This window comes from Neolamprologus multifasciatus, chromosome 3 (genome assembly GCF_963576455.1).
Source record: "Neolamprologus multifasciatus chromosome 3, fNeoMul1.2, whole genome shotgun sequence".
Taxonomy (NCBI): domain Eukaryota; kingdom Metazoa; phylum Chordata; class Actinopteri; order Cichliformes; family Cichlidae; genus Neolamprologus; species Neolamprologus multifasciatus.
Genome location: NC_140441.1, coordinates 2292000 through 2311930, shown reverse-complemented (window position 1 = coordinate 2311930; position 19931 = coordinate 2292000). Strand labels below are relative to the sequence as shown.

At 40.2% G+C, this 19931-nt stretch overlaps 1 protein-coding gene across 1 annotated transcript; it reads right to left on the bottom strand.

The window, feature by feature from the left end:
* Nucleotides 1-4844: 4844 nt before the first annotated feature.
* Nucleotides 4845-19788, bottom strand: LOC146521029 (protein NLRC3-like). The gene is made up of 9 exons (XM_085154252.1): nt 19209-19788; nt 18260-18376; nt 16830-16908; nt 15757-15982; nt 13830-15627; nt 12342-12515; nt 10454-10627; nt 6259-6305; nt 4845-6083 (listed from the first exon to the last, which is right to left on the bottom strand). Exons 1-9 carry the CDS (start codon nt 19400-19402, stop codon nt 5554-5556), a joined length of 3339 nt encoding a protein of 1112 aa, XP_085010378.1. The 5' UTR covers nt 19403-19788; the 3' UTR covers nt 4845-5553.
* Nucleotides 19789-19931: the final 143 nt, after the last annotated feature.

Sequence of the window (19931 nt, the reverse complement as noted above, 5' to 3'; positions counted from 1 at the left end):
TGGGACATTGAATGTCACCTCTCCGGTGGGGAGGGAGCCTGGGATTGTTTAAATTGGAGTCCTGTCCAGTATGTTGGCTGTTATACTTTTTTTGCATTTGAAAATAAAAGTTCGGAGTATTTGAACATCATTACAAAAAGTGTTGTTAATTACTTTTAATCATATTCAGGTTACCACAAATTATTTTTTCATTTAGTTGAACTTGAAATGTTTGTCAGTAGGTAAACAATTAGTATTGTACAGTCAGAAATATCAAGCTATTCCTAATACTGCAAACTTGCAATAAATAAGTTGTCCTAACGGTCATCTTAAGTAAGCTTTACTTTTTTGAGGCAACGAGTTTGCATATTCTTTTTGAGTTCTGGAAACTAAATAGGTTTTTACTCCGTACTCAAAGTGAATAAGTTGCCTTAACTTAGTCATCTTAAGTAAACTTTACTAAATTTTTTTGAGACAATGAGTTTGCATAGTTTTTTTTGAATTCTGTGAACTAATTAGATTTTACAGTGCAACCGGAAGTGGCTTACTTATTGCAAAGAATGCTTTTTTTTTTTTGTTCTGCTTTGTGTGTCTGGCATTTGCAAGGCGGACTGACACCAGCACATTTATAACAGGCATGAGTGATTGGTGACATGTACATCTGCGCACGGAGGAGCATGAAAAGAGAACTGCACACCAGACCTGTGCTGAAACTTTTTTGTTAAGGTGCTCAAAAGGCAACAACAGCAGCTTGTTTGCTGGCAGTCAAATGTCAGCTCACGGAGCACAAGTGTAAAAGAGACGGCAGGTTTTGGAGTGTATAGTGGATGTGGTAAAAGTACTTGGGAAGAGGGGACTCAGCTATAGGCATGTGGAGAATGAAGCTGGGTGATAACACCACTGATCACGGAAACTTTCTAGAACTGATTGTGTTATTAGGAAAGTATGACATGTGCCTTGGAGAACATTTGAATGACTGCATTGAGAAAAAGCATTAAGTTGCATCAGTCTAGTACAGTGGTTCTTAACCTGGGTTCGATCGAACCCTAGGGGTTCGGTGAGTCGGTCTCAGGGGTTCGGCAGAGCCTCCGCCATGACATGCGTGGCTCATTTTGTGCACCAGTAAAAAACATATCTGTGTCTTGAATTTGAAAAAAATCATATTTTATTTTTCACTAAAGAGGGGTTCAGTGAATGCGCATATGAAACTGGTGGGGTTCGGTACCTCCAACAAGGTTAAGAACCACTGGTCTAGTAGATCAAGAGGTAGAGGGTCTCTCATCACCCTACTTTCCAAAACAACTTTCAACTCAGTGATTGATCCACTTGGCCATCTCATTCAAGAGAGCATGGCCAGTGTTGTCCAGAAAGCTGGGATGTTCTCTGTTCAGCTAGACACAACTCAAGACATCACAGGTTATGATCAGTGTTTAGTAATCATCAGGTATGTTACTGAGGCTGTGCAGGAGATGCTTGTCTCCATAGTGGGGTGCGAAGCATCCACAAGGTAGTAGTTTGTAAATTTGCTTTCTTGAGTTTTAGAGTGTCTGAATCTGGACAAGGTCATGTGCATTGAAAATGAAACAGATGGTGCTCCCAATATGCCAGTAAAAAGGCTTTTCAGCACTTATTCAATTCAATTCAATTCAATTTTATTTATATAGCGCCAAATCACAATGACTGCCCAGTCTCCAGCTCACGTGCATGTGTGGTTCTATGCACACATACATAATCTTGTGCTAGCTGACACAACACAAATTGTCACTGAAAGTGGATCACTCTTTAATTTACTTAATGACATAGCTGTGTTCATCAAAGACTCCTATCATAGGGCTAATCTGTGGGAGAAACAAACTCAAGAAGAGATAAGACACAGATGCCTCAGTCCAGTAGGTGAGACACAGTAGTGGGCCAAGCATGATGCCCTCCAAAAAATCTTTGGACATTTTGGCAAACCGGATGATGTCCTCTTTGCTGATGTAATGCTCACGCTGGAAGCCATTGTGAAGAGGGGAAAAGAAAAGCCAGCTGTTCAAGGGGGCACAACACAGACATGGAAGTGGAGGCTGCACTACCTGAAAAGACAGCCAAGAAGAAAATTAGATGACTGAAGATGAGTTGCAAATCAATGCTGAGAAATCATACGAGGTGAAAGTGCACAACACCATCCTGGTGGTATTGTGCAATCTGCAGACGATTTGTCACACATGGCCTTATTCTTGCGGATTTGGCATGGTTGGACCCCAGGAAGTTTAGCACTTCAAAACCTCAGCACATGTCTCCTCAAATTTGACAGCATCTATAGTACACAACCTTCAGTCAGAACTGAAAAGTTTTTCTGGACAGTGGGAACGGCTTAAGACATCACATGTAGATGACTACAGGACCAGAACAGCAAAGGACAGGTCGGAAGAAGGGGACGAAGAAAGTGAAGTTGTAACCAAAAGCTGTGATTCTTTCAAAAATTGCCCACTGTGCTGCTATAACATACTCGAGCGGTTCACCATGCTGTCTGATGCCTATTGTGTCCTTGGGCTGGCATACAAGTATCTGCTGACCCTCTCCCTCACTCAGGTTGCCTGTGAAAGAACAAGCTCAACGCTCTGCTAAGAAAGCTGCTTTTGTAACGCGGTGAAGTGAAATAAAAATGATCAAAACATTCCTAATTATGTATCAGTTAAGATTAAATTCAACTTTATTGTAATTGCCTAAAGTAAAGTAAATAGGTTTAGTATTTATCTTCACTTCAAACAAGTCAAGTGTTCAGAAAATGCTTAGAATTTGTCCATCTTAATAGAATAAATATGAGATTGGGGTATTACGTATTTCTAAACATGTTTTCTTACAGCCTTAATCTGTCATTGTTTCGTTTCAAATGCTGTCAGTCATTTTTGGAAGCCTGAAGTGTGTTCATGTTAAATAAGTACTATATAGAATATGATTCAACCATTTTCTAGAGTAAATATACCAGTACTCTCATCATCTGAAAAATCCATTAAGTGCAATTTCCATGTGTTATGATATGTTCAGTCAATCACAATCTGCCCCTTAGATTTTATTATTCATATGATGCTACTATTTTTCCACATTTTCTAGATGCTGTGCCAGTACTGTGTTTAAAATGCCATCAAAACGTCAATTAAGTGTTATTCTTTCTCACCCTGCTTCCTCTGCCTCCTTTCACTTTTTATTATTACGTACATATTATTACATATTACATATTTCGTGCTGTCATGCTGTTTATTGTTGTGGTAAATAAATAGTTTATGAACCTATCACTAAATCTGTAATTTATTAATTTTAATATTACTTAATGACCGAGTCTCATCTCCAATCTTCTCTGTCTTAATTGCAGGTTTCCACCATGTGTTGTAGATAGTTGACTCGACCAAGCAGTCTTTTTGTTTTCTAAGTACTGTTTAGAATACCAGAATAGGAAGGAGGGTGTAGATTTAAGTATATTAGATTGATGCCCGAGACGATCATTTGTCCCAGTCCAGCCTGTGGTACATAATTAATTATTAGAGATAGGTTGATCATCCTTAGTATTGAAGCATTAATTAATGGCAGGATTTCTTTAAGCAGGTGTGTGGGAATGGGGTCTAAAAGACACGTTGATGGTTTGGAGGAAATAATTACTCAAGTTAACGCAGAAAGATCAATTGGAGAAAAAGAGTCTAACTTAACATCAATAACATCAAATCCAAAGTAGCTGTAGATAATATTACATCTGTGGGATTATTATTGGTAATTTTGTTTCTAATGATTAAAATTTTATTTGTGAAGAAGTTCATGAAGTCATTACTAGTAAACGTTAAAGGGATGGTTGGCTCAACAGTGCTCTGACTTTTTGTCAGCCTGGCTACAGTGCTGAAGATAAACCTGGGGTTGTTCTTATTTTCTTCAATCAGTGATGAGTAGTAAAATGTTCTGGCTTTGCGGAGGGCTTTCTTATAAAGCAACAAACTATTTTCAGGCACATCCCATGTTAGATTCTGGTTTCCTTATCTGGCAAAGGATCTTCACTCCCGGGCATTTAGGGGCTCACCGATGCTTATGTATGGTGAGCCATTAAAGAGGTTAAGCCACATACGGGTGTGGGGAGATTACCTTTGGATAACTAAGAAATATGGTTAAACAGTTGTAAGCATGTATTGTGTGGCAAGAAGTCACATATACAGAGACACATACACACATGCACACACACGCACACACACGCACGCACGCACGCACACACGCACACACACACACACACACACACACACAAACACACAGCTTTAACCTTTTATGACCATATGGGTTTTACAGTGGGTGGTGGTTGTGTAAACTCTAACTGCATTCAAAAGAAGGACTGAGCGGAGGCCGGGGTCGGAGTTGGCTGGAAACAGGTGGAGCGTTTAGCTCCAAGAGCCTGGTTCCGATTGGCTTCCCTTGCGCCGCAAGTTAAAAACCGGTTGAGCTGTTTTTTTTTGCTTTGTTGATGGGTGAAAAATCTCTGAACCAGCGGGGCCTGCAAGCGCAGACCCAACATCTACTGTGATGGAGTCTACTGCCTGCTGCTGTGTCAATTATTGTAAATTGAAATGTTATCAGGAAATGATCAGACAAGAGAGGGTTTTCAGGAAACACTGCCAAATGTTCAGTTTTAAATGGTAATGTAGCCTTTAATATTTATTAGATAAGCCACGTGCATTATGATCCCTCAGTACAATCCAATATTTTCAGCTGGCTGAAACATTTTCAAATAATGAGGTTCCAACGATGAGTGAAACAGTAAGAGCACGTGGAGAGTGTTAAATATCAACACTTCAACACTTTTTGATTCCTCATAGGCATCCGATGGAAGACAAAACACTACTCAGTAGACCATTTCACATTTTATTCTCTTACACAATTACTTCTAGAAGGAAGATGAATCCTACATGACACATTGCCACGGATCTCAAAAGGGTGGTATGCCCCTAACGGTTATATTACCAGCTCTCTCATTCTAGCCTAAACAACAGTGTTTCAGTAACTTTCCACTACAAGATGGTCCCCTGTTATCTGCTTTTCCCAGGCAAGCGTGGGCAAGAGTCTAGAGCATTCTACCCCCCAAGGACACGTAGTCTAATGCCTTTATTTTCCAGGGCCGTGTCTACTTAATACTACACTATACAGTTATATGGCATTTTAGTTAATTCAAAGCATAGAATTGCGGCACTTCAAATAATTCCATCCCAACAAGAGTTTGGAAAAATCCCATTAAGAAAAAGAAATCAAACATTTGGATTCATTTTAATGAGCTCAGACTTGTTGAAAATGCAGAGGAGCTGGTTGTGAACTGAACTTCAGAGAAACACAACATACTTATATTCAGTGTGAAGCTTTGAGTGGAAAAAGACAGAAAAACAACATGTGGAGCCTGGAATAATGGGAGCTTCCATCTTTAAAGGACTGAAGGACTAAAGGACAAGAACTGTTTAAAATATCAACTGATTGAATCCATGAATCTGAAAACGTGTTTCTGAGTGAAAGAGACAGACATGTACAGTCAGAGTGTTTATCTAACAGGAGACACTCTTTACATTCAATTCAGCACAGACTCACTGAGGCACCAGGAAACCAGAGGTTAAATCCAGGATAAAGAGTTTCAGTGAATGTGGTTTTCAGGGTGTGCAGATGGATCAGAGTGTCAGAGGAGACTCTGTAGAAGGACAGAGTGCCAGCAGGACAGTCTACATACACTGCTACTCTGTTAGAGACAGAAGAAGAAGAGTTGATGGATATTCCTTTGTTGTTGTGCCTGACAGAATCGGGACCATCATTAGTGCAGTACAGACACCAGGACTGATCATTCCATCCAAAGATACATGCTTTACTGTTTCCTTTCCTTCTGACTCTTCTGTAAGTGACTGATATGAGAACCGTTCCTTTCCACTCGACCTCCCAGTAACAGCGACCAGTCAGACCATTTCTACACAGCAGCTGAGTAAGTCGATCAAATCTGTCTGGATGATCAGGGTATGATTGAACCTCCTCCACATGTGTCATCTTCCTGTTGTTGTCAGACAGTTGGAGGTTTGTGTGTACTGTGTTTGTGTCGATTGTGAGTTGGCAGGAATCTGATGGAGAGAACAAACACAATCCAGCTGCAGTTATTGATCCATCATCTGTTCATTGATTGACACTTTGATGAGGACTCCTGACATTAGAGATGTGAATGAGTGATGTGACAGTTTGAAGATGGTTGAATGTGTGCTGCTTTGTTTTCATGAATCACATTAAAAACACACTTACACTTCTTCAGACCTGGTCTCAACCATTGGACTCCAGCAGGCTCCACTCTGAAAGGAGGAGGGGCATCAGACCAGCACAGTCTCTTTCAGCATGCACACATGGACATTACGTCGCTCTCATACACGTACCGTTAGACATTGATAAAGGAATAGTCCAACATTTTCACAAATTAACTTCAATCATACATGGATCAAACTGCTGATGATTTGGACTGATCCTGGATCTGTTAGTCCTTTGAAGGACTTGCCAAACTCTTCCGTAGTCATCATAATCCTTTGTCTCACTTTACTGATTACCTTCAGAAAGTTACTCCTTCAGTCAGCAAGGAATAATCTACATTATGTATGAGCATTACTTTTTAGATAAATGTAGGACTTACTGGTCCTTCCTGGAAACTTTTGCAGAGCTCTGTGAGAGAGGTTCCTTTAAAATCAACTGATTCATATTTTCTTAGATCACATTACAGAGTTATCTTATAATATCAGTTTCTCAACATAATACCCCATACTTAATATTGAGTATACACCCACACACCCATGAAATTCACCCATCTAAATCATGGAATTCAGGTGTTCCAATAACATTCATTGCCACAGGTGTTTAAAATAAAGCACCTAAGGGAAGCATGCATGTTAGAATAGGTTGCTCTTGCAATCTCAGTTGAAAAACATAGTATCATTGTAAACGTGGTATCTTTATAGGGTGTTCAAAAAGTCCAGGGAAAAAAAAAAGCTGAAAATAAAGATGGAAGCATTAGGGGATCTGTGTGAGGTTGTTTTTCAGGATTGGGCTCAACCTCTTGGTATCGCCAAAATTAGCACTTTATGCTTCAGTATGCTAAGACATTTTGGACAATTTATGCTGCCAACATTGTAGGAAAGGTTAGGGGAAGCCTCCTTCCTTTTCCAACATGACTGTGCTCCAATGCAAAAATGAAAAGTCCAGTAGCCTTCCACACCCAAACCACCAGAGACCCATGCCTTCAGCAGGCCCAGGAGACGTGGATAAGTGAGTCTGGTGTCGAAGAACTTGACTGGTCAACCCAAGAATGGTAAATGGTAAACTGACCAATTATTTAATAGCGATTTTCTACCCTTCCAAAGCAGTCAAACTTTCCTCTTTAATTAATGGCTTTCTAACCAACACATATTCACTGGGGTTAGTATCTTGTCCAAGAATATTTGGCATACAACCTGGGGATCCAGGGATCAAACCACCGACCTTCCAATCAGTAGTTGACCTGCTCTACCACCTGAGCTACATCCACCCCGAAAAAAGGAAACACCTTTTGGATGAATTAGAGCGGAGAGATTGAGCCAGGCATTTCCCTTCAGCATTAATGTTTGACCAAACAAATAAACAAATGGAAGGATGCTGAGAAATTCTCACAAACACATTCCTAAACTTTTGGAAAGCCATCCCAGAAGAGTTGAAGTTATCATAGTGGCTTGGATAATAAATGGGATGTCACTCAAGTTCATATGCGTTTGAACATAAAGGAGTGAATACTTTTGTCAGTAAAGTGAGGGAGAGATACACCCCTCTGTCTTTCTCCCTGTATTAGTGTTTTGGTGCCTTGTTTCCCCTCCTTGTGCTTTATTCCATGTTTCCCCAGCGTGTTATGTCTATGCTCTCCCTCGTGCCCCTCAGTGTTCTCTTTCTTCGCCTCCTGTCTGAGTCTCAGTGTATTTCCTGTTTTACTTTGAAGGTCTGTCTTATGTTAGTGTATTGTATTTTGCTTCCTTGTCTCATCTTCCCCAATTAGTCCCAGCTGTGTTGCCTCCTGTTCCTCGTTCCCTCATGTGCCTGCCTGTGTATTTATAGTGTGTGTCATCTCGTGCTCGTCGCTGGTTCATCTGTGTTTTTTCCTGCATCATTTTCCTACATCTTGGTTTCAGGTTTCAAGTCTGTCTTTGGTTAGTTTTTCCCAGTATAGGTTTTCCTCGGGTTCTGTCCTTAGGTGTAATAAAGCTCACTCGCATCAGAAGCTGCCTGTATATTAGGTCCTTTATTAAATCCCACACGGTTTGCCCTGTGACAATATGTCCTTTCACACATTTGCTTGGATTTTTCTTTCTGGCTAAGAAAATCCGGTTGCTTTGGCTGTGTGTAGATTTTGGGGGTCTGAATGACATCATTATAAAAGAAAAATATCAAACTACACTCATTAACTCTGCCTTTAGTCTCTTTAGGGGCCCTTGGTTTTTACCAAATTGGCTTTGTGGAATGCCTATCACTGTATGCAGATGCGGAAGGGACATGTGTGGAAAACGTGTCCCTTTAGGAAACTTTAAATATTTGGTTATGCCACTTGGATCAACTAATGCCCCTGCTGTCTTCCAAGCCCTAATGAATGAGTTGCTCAGGAATTTTCTGAACATTTTAGTCTTTGTTTATCTTGATGATATCCTCTCTGTTGCAGCAGCTGCTAGAGAATCAGCTGTATGTGAAAGAAAAGTGCCAAACAGTGCAAATTCCATGCTCCTTCAGTCTCATTCCTGGGCTATAACTTGGCAGGGGGATATGCAAAGCTTGATCGGGCTAACATCACAAAAGCAACTCTAGTGATACCTGGGGTTTGCTAACTTCTATCAACGGTTCATCAGGAACTTAGAAGAGGTGAGATGAGTGAGGGGGGCAGCAACTAGGCTGGGCAATGAGCCTGACATTGCATTTAGTAAGTTAAAACAATTATTCTCCTCCACTCTCATTTTAATTCGCCCAAACACCAACAAGCAGTTCAAGACATGGGTGTAATGGAAGTTCTGAGGATCAGACTAGAGCACAGAGAAATTGGAAACACTGGGAGAAGGATGGAGACACACACAGCACATGGGAATTGTACAAATGAAACATGCAAATAAATATACAAACAATTCAAACATAATGTGAGCAGGAAATTAAAACTAGATGCACTGACAAGGGACATGGGACTGCCAAATTAAAACAAGAAACATGAGAGAAACACAAAGATGCAGACTACACACTGAGACAGAGGCACGACTGACCTGGAGATATAGAGGGGACATGGGGAGAAAAATAACTAAACAAGGAACACTGGGAAGGCAAAGTAAAAAAAAAACCCTAGGAACTAAGACTAAACATAATCATCCCACATAGCAAAATTGATCTGGCCCACACAATGTGCTTACACATGGCCCACATACTGCAAAAAATGACAGCCCTTTGGTGGCCCTCATCAGATTTGCCAGAGGAGGCCCAGACATGAGCCAGCACAAGGCCATTTACAAACACAGTGGTGGTTCTGTGCTGGCCCAAAACAGTTTCAGCTCAGCTCTACCTCCTGAGTATACAGTCACCCAGAGGTAAACATGAGTAAACCCTAACTAGGTTTTTGTATAAAGTGTACACTCACAATTCTGTCAAACCTTCATTTGAAACTTTGGCTACCACAGCAGTATAGTATTGCAACATGGCATTTGGGTCTTCTAACTAAAATAGGAAAATAGGAACATAAATAGTGTCATCATTGTCAGACCTGGCCCACATCTGGTCGACATACACCCTTCCATGACACCAGTCAGTCAGAAGTGCCAGTTTAATGCCAGATCTGGCCCAGGCTCATAGATAATGGGTTTATGTGACCCATTTTCTATGAGCCTGGGCCACATAAACCAAACCACAATCGAGCCAGATATGGCATGCCATCACCTATAAAGTGCCATCTATGCCAGGCCTGGCCCATATCTGGATGATGTTCGACTTACCATGCCAGAAGTCAGCCAGCAGTGCTGGCTTGACACCAGATCCGTGCCAGACCTGCATGCTATGTGGGATGAATCATAATAAATCAAAACACAAATACTGAGTCACCAGACCCAGTAGCTCTTTTCTGTCTAAACTAATTAATGCATCTTAGCACCCGGTATTCAAAGAATCTAATCTAATCTGAATCAGGGTCAAAACTGTCACTAAATAATGAGCTTGTCATGGAATGCACATATTATAGTTGTTTAAGAAGTGTTACTACCACCAAAACCTAATCTCAAAGAAGGAGATATTGTTCTGCTAAAGGATGATCAAACCAAGAGGAATCAGTGGCCTATGGGAATTATTGTCAAGGTTGTTTCTCAATTTTCTTGACAAAGTGGACTAATGTTTCTTTTGTGAGCATAGGAAAAATGGAAAGAAATGTTCCCTGCTCCTCCTCTTCTATTAGACATTCTCCTCATACCTGAGAGTGTCTAGTCTCCAGGATGGATCCATCAATCCTGCCGACAGCAGTTTTATTCCTGAGTCTCCAGGTTGATTGTAGCTCAGATCCAGCTCTTTCAGATGAGAGGGATTGGAACTCAGAGCTAAAGCCAGAGAAGTACAGCCTTCCTCTGTGATCAGACAGCCTGACAGACTGAAAATACACCAAACAACAATTCATCAATAAACAGCTTCCTTATGTACTTCATTTTTTTCTCATTTTCTTCAGTTTTCTTTTGCTTTATTTATAGTGAGACAACTCCAACTATAATATTCGTTGTCTCATTTTTATTAATTTTTTTTAATAATCCACATCTACTTTTGAAAACTCTAGGAACTATATGTAGTTCGTGCATAACTGTACATTTCATCAAATTCATATCAAGGAAACAAAGGGCTTGTTTTTTCTAAATTCATACCAATAACAATACAGATGCCTTTAACTAATAAGTGCAGTTCATAGATCAATCTGGCCAAATATTAGGAACACCTACACATATATTTGGTTGTTTCCCTGGCATACAGCTTGATGTCATCGATTTGGAAGACGTGGTCATTAACTGCTCCATTCCATGACTGGCATCTGTAGCCAGCTGTTGATGGCAGAATACAGAACAGGAGTGGCTGCCATGCTCATATTGTTCACGTGTTGGTAGCAACACACCCTGGATGTTTCATGTGACAACAGCTGATTTATTTTACTGGCTTCTTACTCTCTGATATGCTTCTTTAGGCAGTTAGCTAATCATCAGGTATGGCCTTATTGCTTTGTATTTCAGGGATGTCTTTGCTGCAGTTCTGATAGTTGACAAACCTTCCTTTATGGTTCATCTTGGCCTCTATACCCCTTCATGGAGGGTAATTGTCCTTGTGGATGTTTGTCCTGTAGCCAAACATTTCAAGGATCACTGTTGATATGCTGTAGATCTGTTGATTGGTTTTTAGTGTTGGCCGTAGTAGAGATTGTCCATTATGACGCACTCACATTTTCTAGTAGACTTTCTACTCCAGTCCAGGTTTTCAGCCAATGATTTCTTCAGATTGTCTGTGCGCAGAGTAAACAGACTAAACTAATTTAATACTGGATGCTTGTTATCTTTGGGTCTGAGTTGGCACTGTATTAACAACAGACTTGATTTCTTCTTGAAAATTACTGCATGGGTCCACAACCACATCAGGACAGTGCCACCTGAGATTTCTGCAGATTCTTGGAAATCTTTTCCACTAGAATTAAAAAAAAAAGTCTTCCCAACTTCAGTTGTTCCACAATTTGTAGACACAGTCTTGTTGATTTTTGTATCTGGACATAGCATTTTCAGTCGAGATGTCACTCACTCAAGGTTTTTTAGTCTCCCTAACTTTATAAGTAGTAAATTTGCAGAATTACTGTTTGACAAGTTAACTCTTTTGGCTGGATCACCAATCAAGACTCTACTTGTGTTTTAGAGCCCAAAATACCAGGTGACCTCAGGAAAAATTACTGACAAATGTGTCTCAGCATCTCTGCGGATGTATGTACAATATACTTTTTTTTGGCAATCTAGTTAAATGCCAAATGTTGCTTTCTCCTATTTTTCTACAGTCCTGTCTCAGCCCTGACTTTGAGGTTCATAACAATAAAAGGAAACTAAAATGCTTTGAACACAAATGGCCCTAAATCTCTGAATGATCATTGCGTAAGTAATGTATACAAACAAATCTAAAACAGAATTTGCATATCAAACATTTTTAGATAGCAAATAAGAATCTGATCATGCATGTAAAATGTCAAAATGTAATTTTACATTTTTCTAAAGTTTAGCTGTACATGCAATAATAATTATCGAGAAACTCTGACTTTTTGAATTCAAGTGGAAAAGTTTGCTTACCTGAGAGTTTCCAGTGTACAACACAGACTCTGCAGTCCTGTAGAGAGCATCTTCACTCCTGAGTCGTGCAAGTTGTTGTTACTCAGATCCAGCTCTCTCAGATTTGAGGACTGTGAGCTTAGAACAGAGGACAGAGCTTCACAGCTTCTCTCTGAGAGGTTACAGCCACCAAGTCTGAAACACAATAACATTTGTGACAAAAAACCCACTATGGTTTACCTAAAAACCATTGTCGTCATCTGAGGCTGAAGATGTCACTTGAATGACAAAATATCCCTCCCAGTGAGACTATTACGTCCATATGAACAGAATCAACTTTAGTTTAACCCTTTAAGACCTACCATAGAACCAAGTCCGCCAGAGCTTATATTATATTTTTACATGCTGTAGTGCCATTTTTGGGAGCATTTCAAGTTGCTATACATCAATACAACCATTATAGACCAGAATTTAATAATATGTATGGATTAAGTGCATAGTAATTACATAAATTGCAAAAAAGTGCAATAAACTACAAAAGAATTGAAAATCGTTTTTGCTTTTTTAACATATATTTTGAGTTATAGAAATGTAAGAGGCTTATCCCTCAAAACTGTAAATACAAAAAAGTTGCACAAAATAGTTTCCTAGCACAGGAAATTTATTTTGAGTGTCTCCATAGTTTTATTTTTGAAATACACCAATTTTTATATACTGCAGGAAAAACGAAAATAAATATTATACTGCAAATTTGAAAAAAAGCAGCATATGCATCAAAATAAACTATTTCCAGCAGTGCAATATGAGTCCTAAGCATCCTAGAAACGACACAGAAAGTCATAAAGTCAAAGATAACTTTTAAAAACACCAGTATAGGCTCATGAGGCCTTGATGGTAAAAAAAAAAAAAAAAAAAATACATTTCCGCGAAAATGATGTCACTTCCGGTTTCGGGCAGGTAATGGCGGACATGCAAAAGTTCGCGCAGAAGTCTATTCCAACGTAGGAAGTGTTATGAACAGCTGATCGGATCGGCAAAGCGTCTTTCTGGAATATTATGTTTTTGTTGCTGCAAGCGCTTTTTATGCAGTTTTTGCAAAGCTATATGTGGAAGGAAACTGTGACCTAGGACAAGCTGATGGCATAAGATGTAAGTACAAATCCTCTGGTTTCATATGCAAAAAAAATTATTGCGCTAGCTCACGTGGTTGCAGAGCCACCGGGATTTAAAAATAGTTAAGCAAAAAAGAGCGTGCCCGCTCCGACCGTTTTTAAAGGGTTAAGATTAATTCAGTAGTTGAGTGTGAATACTTGTCTGTTTCGCTTTGTTAATCCTGCATTAGATTGGTGAAAAGCCCAAGGTATACCCTGACTCCCACCGTTAAGGGTGATTGAATAGGCTCCAGCACTTCCACCCACTCTACACCTCGTGACCCAATAAGTAGAAAAAAATGGATGGATTCTCCGTTAGGTATTTTGAAAATAAAGGGTTGAGCACAAATTTACTTACAGTGCTGTATTTGAGTTTTTCACCACTGGCAGCAGCCTCAGAAATGCGTCCTCTGAAGCTGAGTAATTCTTCAGGTCAAACACTTCCAGATCTTTTTCTGATGACAGTAAGATGAAGGCAAGAGCTGACCACTGAGCAGGAGACAGTTCATCTGTGGACAGACTTCCTGAACTTGTGTACTGTTGGATCTCCTCCACTAGAGAAAGATCATTCAGTTCATTGAGACAGTGGAACAGATTGATGCTTTTCTCTGCAGACAGATTCTCACTGAGCTTTTTCTTGATGTACTGAACTGTTTCCGAATTGGTCAGTGAGCTACTTCTTGTCTGTGTGAGCAGACCTTGTAGGAGAACCTGATTGGTCTGCAGTGAAAGACCCAGGAGGAAGCGGAGGAACAAGTCCAGGTGTCCATTTTGACTCTCTAAGGTTTTGTTCACAGCACTCTGGTAGAAGAATGTAGGATCTATTGTTTTAAATTTCTGGGAAGTTTTTTGTTCTTCCAGCAGATTGAGTCCAGAGTTGCTGAAGGTCAGATGGACATGGAGAGCAGCCAGAAACTCCTGAACACTCAGATGGATGAAGCAGAACACCTTGTCCTGGTACAGTCCTCTCTCCTCTTTAAAGATCTGTGTGAACACTCCTGAGTACACTGAGGCTGCTCTGATATTGATGCCACACTCTGTCAGGTCGGATTCATAGAAGATCAGGTTTCCTTTCTGCAGCTGATCAAATGCCAGTTTTCCCAGAGACTCAATCATCTTCCTGCTCTCTGGACTCCAGTGTGGATCTGTCTCAGCTCCTTCGTCATACTTGACCTTCTTCACTTTGGCCTGAACCACCAGGAAGTGGATGTACATCTCAGTCAGGGTCTTGGGCAGTGGTCCTCCCTCTCTGGTTTTTAGCACATGCTCCAGAACTGTAGCAGTGATCCAGCAGAAGACTGGGATGTGGCACATGATGTGGAGGCTTCGTGATGTCTTGATGTGGGAGATGATCCTCTGGGCTTGCTTTTTATCCCTAAATCTCTTCCTGAAGTACTCCTCCTTCTGTGGGTCAGTGAACCCTCTGATCTCTGTCACCATGTCAAAACATCCAGGAGGGATCTGATTGGCCGCTGCAGGTCGTGTTGTTATCCAGAGGCGAGCAGTGGGAAGCAGTTTCCCCCTGATGAGATTTATCAGCAGCACATCCACTGAGGTGGACTTTCTAGGGTCAGTTAGGATTGTACTTTTGTGGAAGTCCAGAGGAAGTCGACACTCATCCAGACCATCAAAGATGAACACAACCTGGAAGTCTTCAAACCTGGAGATTCCTGCTTCTTTGGTTTCTTTAAAGAAGCGATGAACAAGTTCCACCAAGCTGAACTTTTCCTCTTTCAGCACATTTAGCTCTCTGAAAGTGAATGGAAAAATGAACTGAATGTCCTGGTTGGCTTTGTCTTCAGCCCAGTCGAGGGAGTATTTCTGTGTTAAGACTGTTTTCCCAATGCCAGCCACTCCCTTTGTCAGCACTGTTCTGATTGGTTCATCTTTTTCATGTGAGCCTTTAAATATGTCTTCATGTCTGATTGTAGACTCCAGATTGTCTAGCTTCTTAGATGCTTTTTCAATCTGTCTGACCTCATGTTCATCATTGACCTCTGCAGTCCCTCCCTCTGTGATGTAGAGCTCTGTGTAGATCTGATTCAGAAGGGTTGGGTTTCCTGCTTTAGCGATCCCCTCAAACACACACTGGAACTTCTCCTTCAAAGTAGATTTAAGTTGATGCTTAGTCCACTCAGCGTTCCTAATTAAAGTTCCTAAATGAGTCAATAGACAAAAATATCAATAGGAATTATTATATGCACATATTTTGAATATGTGTATTCATTAAATCAATACTAGAACCGTTTATCTAGCAGGTTAAATCATTTGAGAAATCCTCTTACTGCTCTGCACTTCATCAGCCAACTCCTCCTGCTTCATTCTCCCCAGGAAGTTCAGTATGATCTTTACTAATGATTCTCTACTGTCCTTATGGTATTCTTCCTCACCCTTGAATGCCTGGTTATTCTCCGTTTGACTCTGTGAGCATTCTGCATAATCTGGATTCAGAACCTTCTGTATCTTTTTAAGTTCTTCTTTTACAAAAGTGATCATTTTGTCTTCCAAGACCTGCAATGGAATACTTCATGAATGAGGGTGGGGAGGTGGGCCATAGATACTGAGAAACAACAGAGTAAAATGCAAGTGACAAGAAGTGGAACAGAGACACGCAGTATTTGTATAAATGAGAGTGCAGAGAGAAGCTTAGAAAAGAGAAGCATCATAAGAAGTTTCCCAGCTTAAGCTCACCACTGACCATAACTACAAGGACAAATGAAAGTTGGAAGCCTTAAAAGACAGGCGTCTTTCTATTGAAACCAAACTGGTATCTGATTTTACAGGAGAGGATCTTCAGAATTATTCATCTCATTCTACTGTTAGAAACTTTAGGAACCAAAAGTAAACCTGCAGTTTGCGAGTGAAGTAATTGGTTCATATAATAAGGAAATATGAGCTCTTAAATGAAAGATATGATATTCAGCTAATGTCAAGGTTATGTGACATCTCACCTCTGCCACATGTTAATTACACCCTGATGCAACCACTGGGTTGAAGAGTTTTTACTACCACTGTTTTACAACCAATTGTTCACAGTAAAGGCTTAATTCATAGAAAGCAATTCAATTGTGTGTAATATCCAGAGTCCTAATGAAATCCAAACCTTCACTTCTTTTAAAAACTTGATGAAGACATTTCATGAAAGACCAAGGAATATTTTTTCCTATAATTCTTACTAATTAGCTAGAAAGAAGCTAATTGTTAGCTAATAGTTTACTGGGACCTACCAACAGAGCCAGCATTTTATATGTATTTGCATAACATATAATTATGTCATGCAGTTTAGAGGAGGCAGAAGTCTGTCAAATACCTCTGCCTCCTCCTCCTCCAACAAAATAGTTGTTGTACATGTACAGACCATAAATATGGAGTCCAGCTGTGTTTGATGCTGATGGGCAGCCTGACCACTGGGAAGCTCTGAGCTCTCCTGGTCCACTCTGTGGAGGCATCATGAAGATCAAGAATAATAATAAACATAACCAATTAGTCAAGATGCTGATCCTTGACATAAATAATAATAATAATAATAATAGTAACAAAAAAGCTATAATTTCTAAAGTGTGTCTATGCTAATGCTAGGGCAGTTCTCACAAGATATCAGAATCTATATCATTGGAGCAAAGAACTGCTGAGTTTTAAATAGAGAGCCATCTGTACAAACGTCCAGATTATCCATCCATCCATTTTCTTCTGCTTAGGGGTCATGTGGGACTGTAGCCTTTTCCAGCTACCATAGAGGCAGGCTGCACCCTCAACAGGTCACCAATTTGTTGCTGGGCTAACATTGAAATACAGACAACCATTAACATTCACACCTATGGGCAATTTAGATTGACCAACTTACCTAACACTACTAACTGCAAGTCATTGGACTGCTGGAGTACCCAGAGAGAACTCACCCAAACATGGGGAGAACATGTAAACTCCACATAGAAAGACCCCGGCTAGGTGGTGGAATAAAACTCAGGACCAACATCCAGAGTAATACAAAAGTAATACAAACTATAAAATTTTCATCTTTGTAGAATTTGTTATAATTCTGTGGTGACAGTGTAAAGATACCCCCCATTTTTGAAATTTCAGCCGTTTGAACATTGTTCTTTATGTGAGGCTTGGATGGAGGAGGCTTTGCTTTGATGCCATTGTGAGAGAACTGTAAATCCTGTCTCAATGAGAATGAAACTGGATGATAGAGGACTACAACAACTACATTTTAATGTATAAATTATCAATGTAGACCAGGGGTGTCGAACACCAGGCCCCGAGGGCCGGTGTCCTGCAGGTTTTAAAAATCACCCTGGGTCAACAAAACTTAATCAAATGATTAATTCCTTAACAGGCTTCTGGAGAACCTGAAGACATGTTGAGGAGGTAATTTAGCCATTTAAATCTGCTGTGTTGGATCAAGGACACATGTAAAACCTGCAGGACAACGGCTGTCTACACTGGGAGTTCGACACCTGTGATGTAGAGCAAAAGATTTTGGTGTGAAAGATAAAGAAAGGCATTTTTTAAGCCTATTATCCACAGTCAGTATTTAGAGAAAGTGCCATGACCTAAGAGTTGTGGGAAAATTCCAAGAAAAATCTTTTTTTCTTCACTAAAGAAACACCCCCTCCCACATCCATTCTTTAAACTCTAACTGCTGTGTTCGTAGAAACACTCCAACACACACTGCTTCACATATGAAAATAGAAATGTGTGTGAAAAAGAGCCGAGTTGACATTGATCATGGTGGAGGATTTATTCTTAAACACTGAGTCACAACAACATTTAGACACACATTACCTCTCTGCAGGAGGACAGAGGCCTGATTTAAATGTTTTAATATAACCCTTTGATTGGTCACTCTTGAAGGACACACAGCTGGGGCCAGGTTCATGGGGATCAGATATCAGATTGATCCTGATAGAAAAAAAGAAAAAAAAATACTTTAAGTTTATTTTCTTGATTTAAAAATCCAAATAGTTTAATAAAATCTATAAATAAATGTAAAAAAAAAAAAAAATCCCAAACAAACCAAATTATCCAGCCATTCTCTTCCTGACTTTAGTTTTCCATTTTGTTCATATTCTTCTGCAACACTTGAATATTTCTAAATGTCAGCATTAAACTGGGCACGAAACACTGCATACATAAAGGCCAATTTAGACCATGGAGCCCTAACACTGTCTGTGAAGCTGGATTTAAGAAACAAGCGTTTCCTCTACAGACATGCTGATAGATATCAGGAATAGTACTTTGGTGAAAAACTGAGTTAGCTTTGTGCGTTTATGTTGTAAACTGCTTGGATGTGCTTTGTAAGAAGATGTTTTGTTGCATAAAATTTGGGATGATCACATGCTATGGACATCTGCTCTGATATCTATCTGCATCACATCTTGAGGAACCATGAAATACTGATGGGAAGTGGGCTACTGGAATAACAAAGGATGAGATTACGGAATACTGGAATGTGCATATAATTCTAGCAAATAGCTCCACCACTCAGGCTAGAGACAGAACGATACTGGATGAGCATATCAGAGAAGGATGCAACCCATAACAAAAAAGGTCAGCTGCTAGTGGATCTAAGAGCAAAACACAGCAACTTTCCTGAACAAGATCCATTAACCTTTAAAGTGGCAGAAATCCATGAAAAAGTATCCAGTATGAAGAGTTGGACAGCACCAGGTCCTGACATGATTCACACCTACTGGCTGAAGCTGACTAAACTCCATGAGCTGCACAAACAAACCTGATGCTAATTGATGAGAGCCACGCAGAGTGGCTAAATGAAGACTGGACAGTTCCGATTGCCAAGGATACCCAGAAGGGACCAATCACAACTATTGACCAATGACCTGCCTCAGCACACCATGGAAGCTTCAGTGAAGCTTGTTGGGCTTGTGTCACAGCGGCTAAGATGAAATGAAACATGGCTAAATACATGAGGGGGAGAAAGAAATTTCAATTCAATTTCAATTTTAGTTATACAGCGCCAAATCACAACAACAGTCGCCTCAAGGCACTTTATATTGTAGACCTTACAATAATACATACAGAAAGTAATTGGCAGAAATACCTGAGGGGCAAAACACCAGCAAATGGGAATTTACGAAAGAGACTGTCTGTCCCCACTGCGATTCTGCATAGGTCTGAACCCCATCAGCCAGATTCAAGACAAGCAATGGGGAAAACTGCAAGAGCACCTACGTCCTGTTGCTCTTTAACATACAGTTTAAATGGGATTGAGGGAATGATGTGTTTGCACTGCAGTTTATATCCAGCAACATCAAACAGTTATATAAAAGAGTTCATGTTACTAACAGCTCACCTCTCCGCAGCAGATACAGGCTGGACATTAAAACTAATTCTGTCCTCTTTAGACCAGTCACTCTGTAAGGACACAGAGGTGGGTTCAGGTCCAGGTTGGTTCCTGTGAATAATGATGGAGCAGTGATGTGAGTGCTGAGCTGTG